Source organism: Leuciscus leuciscus (assembly GCF_965113295.1).
Source record: "Leuciscus leuciscus genome assembly, chromosome: 15".
Lineage (NCBI taxonomy): Eukaryota > Metazoa > Chordata > Actinopteri > Cypriniformes > Leuciscidae > Leuciscus > Leuciscus leuciscus.
In genome coordinates, this window is record NC_138739.1 from 31,115,560 (window position 1) to 31,123,013 (window position 7,454).

Consider the following 7,454-nt stretch of genomic DNA (forward strand, 5'->3'; position numbering starts at 1 on the left):
ACTGTACTTGGTAATTTACATTTTGTCAGTGGTCCTTCATAAAACAAATGTTGTATTTCAGAGTGCAATATCATCATTCAGCCACAAGATGGCATTGGCTGCATTTGGCACTAGTTGAGACATTCCTCATGTCAGTCTAACAGGTGAGTCACACATGGTGCATCAGACTCCTTTCACTCACCCGTGTATCCAGGCCTGCAGAGACAGATGTAGTGCCCGATCTTGTCCACACAGGTGGCTCCGTTCCTGCAGGGCCACGACACGCATTCATTTACCTCGATCTCGCAGCGCTTGCCCTGAAATCCAGGCACGCAGAAGCAGGTGGGGCCATCCCGTCTGCTGCGGCAGATGGCGCGGTTGCGGCAGGGGTTGGGGGAGCAATGGTTCACCTCTTTCTCGCAAGAACTCCCGGTGTAACCCTCTTGACAGATGCATGCATACCCCGGGCTCGTGTCTTGCACTGCCAGACAGCGGACACTGTCCCCGCACAGCCCCTGAGCGCAGAGCTGGGCACTGGAATGACAGTCCTGCCCCAACAAGCCAGGCTCACATTGGCAAACCAGTTCCCCTGGGTGGGCGCCGGAGGGATGACACGTCGCATTGCCCTGGCAGATGGACAGTTGGCAGAGCGCATTGGAAGATTCACAACGCGTGCTGGGCAGGGCTGGCACAGGCGACTGACACTGGCATAGGAAGTCAGATGGGGCTTCCCTGCACTCTGCCCTGTTTTGGCAAGGTTTCTCCAGGCAGAGCGTTGAGGTCTTGAGAAGTGTTAAACCTACAAGGATTTACAAGAAGAAGAAAAAAAAAAACTTTAACAGTCATTGAAAAGTTGTCTGCTTCCCTAATGTACGTTGAATGAAATGTGAATGCTGTTACACTCTTAAAAATAAATGTTCCAAAATGGGGGTTTCACAGCTGTGCCATAGAAGAACCAGTTTGGGTTCCCCAAAGCTCCATACCTTTCAGTAAACAGTTCTTAAAATAGCTACTTTTTTCTTAGTATGAAAACATCTTAATAATCTAAAGAACCTTTTTCCACTATAAAGCGGTTCTTTGTGCATGGGTGTTAAATGTTCTTTATGGAACCACTGATGCTAATAAAGAACCTTTATTTTTAAAGGTAGGGTAGACAATTTGTTTTATAAACACTTTTTATTATACTGGTTGAAACTCTCTTCACATCTTGATAGCAATGAATAATAGAAGTGGTCTTAATATTAAAACATGTACATATATCTTCTGTGGAAGTCTCAGGACCAATTTCTTTTCCATCCAATCATTGCATTCGGTCCGGTCAACTTATGTATTTGCATACCTCCGCGCACCTGCTTGCGCAGACATCACACGTCATCTGTGCGTTGCGTAAGGCTATGCAGAGTTGTAGACATACAGCCACCAAGCGCCACACAGCAGCCACCTTTACAGTTCCTCCTGAACCAAAACAACAAGCTTATGCTGCGTTCACGCTATGTCGTAACCGTAATTACGAGATGGAAACCCGTGACGTTCTTCTTGGAGCTGTTCACCTCCAAAGACACGGATCTATGCGTTTCTGTGTCAACACTATCAATGCCGTAAATTAATCTGCAGCAGCCAGGTGGTACAAGTAAGAGCTCTGTAAGTTGTTTATGTTCATTATTATAGTAATGTTATGTGCTCGCCATCTCGTCCAGTAATGCTTTTGTTTGCTCCCAATGCTCCATGCTGTGCGTGTTCATGTGTTTTGGAGGAGGCGTGGCTGTTGCGATGCTCTGAAGGGAGGTAGGATTTTATGATTTCAAAGCTAGCTTGCTATTACTAGCCTCTCCGAAATTGCCAACCCTACCTTTAGGTGAACAGCAGCTTTGGAAAAATTAATTTGCACACTTCCCCTTTAAAATTCTTGAACATTCTTCCAAATATCACATCCTGAAGTTTTGTCTTCAACTAAAGTATACTTTTATTCTTTACATTTTATTTGCTTTTCACGATACACATTGTTTCAAAGAAGCTTTACAGAAAATCATGTTAAAGTTTATCATATCTTTTATTAGCATTTAGCAGATTAAAGCTGGGCGAAAGCTAGTTTACATTTTGCGACATTACAAGCAATCAAGCAATTGAGATGTGCTGAGTTAAGTATATTAAAGTTGGAAATACTTGTATAACTTTACATAAAGAACTGGGTGCTAAAATTTTGCGGCATAAAAAAAATCAGCCATTTGAGATTTGCTAGGTAGCCCATATTTATTGCTTTACGCAAGTGTACTGTATGTTATGAGGTTAAAGTTGGATATTATAACTGACTTTATATAGATAGATGTGCGATAATACAGTTTATATTTTGCCGTGATATAAACAATCACACAGCCGAGATTTGCTATACAGTATAATTTGCGTTACTTTAGTTTGAGTACATCCAGATGCTTTGCCTTTCAAAATACACTCCATTACTCATGCATTTGCTTAGCCACGCACTACAAAGTTTCATTCTTGTCTAGTGTCAGAAGTATACTTTCGGCTTAATAGGATGTGTGACACTGGCGGGAGCATGTCTATGTTCCCACAGCCCTAACCCTAACCCTAACCCTAACATACCTAAACCTACCCCTCACAGGAGGGAGACTTGTCTGGGATGTTATTGGGCTATCCCTGTACCAGTACAAGCTCTAAAACCTACCCTTCGTGGGGGAGTTAGGCTTGATTGTTTGACATACCTAAAACCTACCCCTCAGAGGGAGACTTGTCTGGGATGTAATTGGGCTATCCCTGTACCAGCACAAGCACTAAAACCTACCCTTCAGAGGGGACATAGTTAAATTAGAGAACATAGGACTGTGGGAACATATGTTTGTGGGAACATAGGGCTGTGGGAACATAGGGCCAAATTTTCAGTAAAAAAAAAAATCTTAGAAATGTGGGAACATAGGGCTGTGGGAACATAGCTGAGTCATGGTCAGTTAGCAAATACACTGTCAAATTGACATTTACTGTTGTTCAAATACAGCATGTATCAATTCATGACTCATAGCTGTTTTATACTACACCACATTTATCCTAGAGCATCATACTTTCAAATTAGCCTACATAAATTAGTAAGAAGGCTATCTTTTGAATTCTTGCTTTCACATAGCAACAACAATAAGCTAATTTGTTATTATGAATCCATTCTTGTCTTTACATGGTTGTTTTCGATAAAGGTGTCACTCTTTAAACTTTAAAGCTCAACAAGATTTCAGGATTCTAGTACTGTTGTTGCATATATTGTGCCGCACTGTCCTTGTATAATGCCCTTCAAACAGATAACATACGGCCAACAAGCTTGAAACTAAAGGCCAATAAGCATTAGATGAATTGGCTAATGAGCCAACTGGGCTTCAGAGCCAATCAAACATCAGGTGATGAAGCCTTGTGCCTGAATTGTGCTTGACCCATCCTAAAATAGTTACTAATAACCACTGTGGTTATGGTGATTCTTCCATTGGTGACAATGGGGGATTTGCGCAGAGAATTAATAATCACACGCGCCTAATGATTGTTAATATCCATACTGGAGTGCTGCAAACAGAGGTACAATTCTTGCACCTACTGCAGGAGAAATCACCTAAATTGAACATCTTTGTCCATGCAGCCATGTTAGAATCGTGTTGATGATCTACTGCTGTGTTGTGTATCTGCGATTGTGAATATGAGCTTTGAGCACCCCTAATCAGATCATGGGGTTTATGTGACTACATGGGATTAAGCTGTTAGTCCCATCTACTAAGGATAGCTGTTGTTGCTGGACCCCTTTAATGAGAGCTGATCATTGCTTATATACGAACAGAAGCCAAACCTGAGAAAGCGCTTTAACTTGATGCCTTCAGTTCATCTGTTTGTATGATAAAACTAGCACCTGTGGCAGGGTGCAAGACTCTGAAAAAGGGGGTCAATGAAAAAGTTTGTGTGGTCTTAAAAGTGTGTATCATTTTTACATCATATTTATTGTATTTTAATATACACATTTTCACAGCATCTCTGTATCCAAAAAGTTTTCTGTAGCCAGAATCCTCTAAATAAATATGCTTGCTTGCTAAAAGAAATACACAACTTCTTTAATGATGTGTATATCGAACAGTACACTGACAAAACATAAGCCATTATCTCATTGTTATCAATTTACGTTCAATGTAGACTATACCTTGAATGTAATGTTAGTCACTTTTTCCCCGTAACAATTGCATTCAGGGAATACATTTGATCAGTTTATGCATTCTCTAATGTGAACCCATAACCTGGCCATTGCAAGCGGCATGCTCTACTGTTTGAGCTTTAGTGTAAGTTTACAGGACAACGATGTACTAAAAACTAAACGTTTTTCTTTGCGTTTTTTCATGTACAGATGACAACGTTGTCAAAACAATCCAGGTTCCCAGGCCAGTAGTTGGCGATGTCACTTTGTAAAGAAAGTGTCAGGTTTATTGGGGGCGGGATGCTTTAGATTCTAAAAAGAATCTGATTGGACAGTAAATCTGATGAGAAGCCTGAAATGCAGAGTGATGTCATAAAAATCATTGATCTGTATTGGCGGAAGTGAGAAATTGTCCGTTTTGAATGCTTAGATTTTCTAAATAGGGCTGCACGATTAATCACAATGAAACCACACAAGATTTGGCAAAGGCTGCGATTATTTTATGCGCAGTTTGTCAGTGCAGTGAGGCTGATCGGTAGTAAATGCTGCTCCATCTGAACTCCAGAGGGCGCTCTCACGCAGACACGCCAAATATGCCCCGCCACAGAAGTATGATATCATTCTAGGAAATCTCATACTGTCTATGGGAAATCTCTATCGGGCATCATCGCTTTGATTGATTAAACATGACTAATAAACACACAACTGCCTTATTTTGTGTAAGAAGCCACATCATCTCACAGAAGGATGCTCAACTGTTGTTATGAAGTGAGTTTGGAGTAAAAGCATGTTATTACAGTAAATGTCTTTTGTTGGGCAAGAGGTTCATAAATGCTTTTCATGTTTGGAAAGATGTTTGACGCGTGTTGCTTTTTCAAATGCACGTTATAAGTGATTCAAACTCACCGTGCTTTCAGATGGAGCAGCGTTTACATCTGCTGTCCGTCACTGACAAGCTGCGCATAACAAATAATCGCAGCATTCGCAATTTCATAATCACGATAAGCCAAATCGGTTTAAGTGCGATTTCATCTAAATTGCGATTAATTGTGCAGCCCTGTAATTGTTTTGGAGCACACTAGCTTATAGATAACATTAAGGCTAATATAGTCATACTTAGAGTCAAAACACTTTCATTTTGATTTCATGTGGACTTTAACATCGAAAAAATGTACACACTTCAGCTTAAAGTGTCAGTTTGTGCATATACCTGACTGGTCAAATCTACACAATGCAGGGCCTGCACAGCTTTAGATAAAGCGCATACATAAAAGCCTCCTCCATCCTGTATTCAGCAGGTCATTCTCAGAAATGCCAGAGGAAACAATGCTCTGTTATCTATCCAAAAAACGGCTTAACCTCTGTCAGCCCTATTCACGGCGCTCACTGGGCAAGGACGTTCGCAAACTTTGGAGTCTCAACAAAGCATCAAATTATGTCCCCATAGCAACCAATTCCACACTTCCAGCTTTCCTTTTGCAGGGGTTGCTATGGTAACCGGCAATAGACATAAGTCAGTCATTTAGGGGGTGTCTAGAAACCCCATTCAAACCCTGCAGTCTGCAATGTTTTTTTTTTATTACAGACTGTGCATTGAGACAAAGGCTAATAGCGCAAGCAATCATGAGCGTAATTTGGCAATGTCGCTATCAGAATTGCCACTCACTTACATTCAGGGTCCAAGGAGGAAATTTGCTGTAGGTTTATTGCATCAAAAAGTCCTTAGGATTTAAAAAGCTGTGTAGTCAAGAACTTTTAAGCATGTTAGACTCAAATTTCTATATCAAACGTCTATATTTTAAGTTGTTGGCCAGCTGGTTTTGGGACCCAAATTGGCCGTTTTGCATGGGGGATTTTTGTAAAATCAGCTTATTGGAAGTCTAGACCAGCGCTCAACTTGAGCCCACACGTATTATCCCAAAACACAAGGATGTCAAACCATATGTTCATTTAAACAGAGCTCTATAATCCTCCTAAGATACATACAGTTTAAAGTATCAAACTCAAATGTTTTACAAACGGTAAAAATGCAAACATTTAAATGCCCAGGCCTTTTTTTGAGTGTGTGCATGTGATGAAAGCAAATCACAATCCTTTTAAATGTACCAGAATCTAGAAAATGAAAAGCACAGCTCTGTTTCTAAGTGTCTTTGATGCACAGCCTTTTATGTCCTTAAGTGCCACTGCGGCTGATGCGTCCAGGGTTACGATTCCTCTGACCACACTCATGCGGAGCCGTATCAAAGCAAACGGGAACAATATTAAGCCACTGGGTAGTCTTTTTCATCCATATAAGAAGAAAATTAGACACAAACAAACACACACACAAAAGTATTAACCATCATTAAGTGCTTAGAAGACTTTCTACACATTTAAATACAAATACTAGTATGTAAAAAAACACCATGTTGTTTAATTATTTAGAAAATGTAGTAGGCCTACTAAAATTAGTTGCAGGACAATGTTTTAGTATCTCATATAAGTAAATCTTTGCTCTTTGACACTAGAACATTCAACAAGTGGACTAAGAATGACGTCATTACTGCATAAAAGCAACAGACTGGAGTACTTACTTTCTGTCCACTGCAGAAGAAGAAACAAGAAGACACATACAACTAATCTGAGCCACATCGAACCCAAAACCGTAAGATCCATATCCATAGTTAGATGTCATTGTGATAGTAGGCAAGCTGACATGATCACGGTGTGTTCCTCAAGCATCCTCTAGTGTGTGTGTGTGTGTGTGTGTCTGTTTGAGGCTCTCTGAGTCTTAGCATGCTCTCATTCACATACGCACCAATGAGGAGCAACTCTCTGTATCCTCAATACAAAGAGGCCTCTGGGGATTGGTGAAGACTTGAACAGAGACAGAGGCCATCAGGCATGCTGTCTGAATATTAATCAGCAGGTGATGATTACATTGGATATTAAATACGCGACAGCAGACAAAATGCTACTACGCAGTACTTTTAACCCTCTTGCAATCAAGGCCTTCCATACTTCAGTCTAATGACTTCTCTCAAAAAGCACTTAAGGTTCATTTAATGCAAAATAGACCATGCTATCTGCCGGGATTCATGGGTAAGAATGTACACTGTCTTCCGTTTAGTGTTTAAACGCCCAACTCATTTGACTTCCAAGCCATGAACTGCAAAGTGATTTTTGTTGTTGTTGTTGAATCTGTCATTTAAATACTTTTGTGGTTTGTAACACAATAAAAAATAAAAAAAACTTTGTGTGTGTGAAAGAATTGTAGGGACTATTAATAATTGAATATTAAGAAAAATAGAAAAAAATATGG

At 40.4% G+C, this 7,454-nt stretch overlaps 1 protein-coding gene across 1 annotated transcript in view; it reads right to left on the bottom strand.

Moving 5' to 3' along the window:
- The window catches only part of crb1 (crumbs cell polarity complex component 1), a 33,911-nt gene extending 26,569 nt beyond the window's left edge, over nucleotides 1-7,342 (bottom strand). The window contains exons 1-2 of the mRNA XM_082139803.1: nucleotides 6,727-7,342; nucleotides 182-778 (exon numbers count right to left, since the gene is read on the bottom strand). Coding sequence (XP_081995929.1) covers nucleotides 182-778; nucleotides 6,727-6,814 — 685 coding nt within the window. The 5' untranslated portion in view covers nucleotides 6,815-7,342. The remainder of the gene's footprint in view (nucleotides 1-181; nucleotides 779-6,726) is intronic.
- Nucleotides 7,343-7,454: the final 112 nt, after the last annotated feature.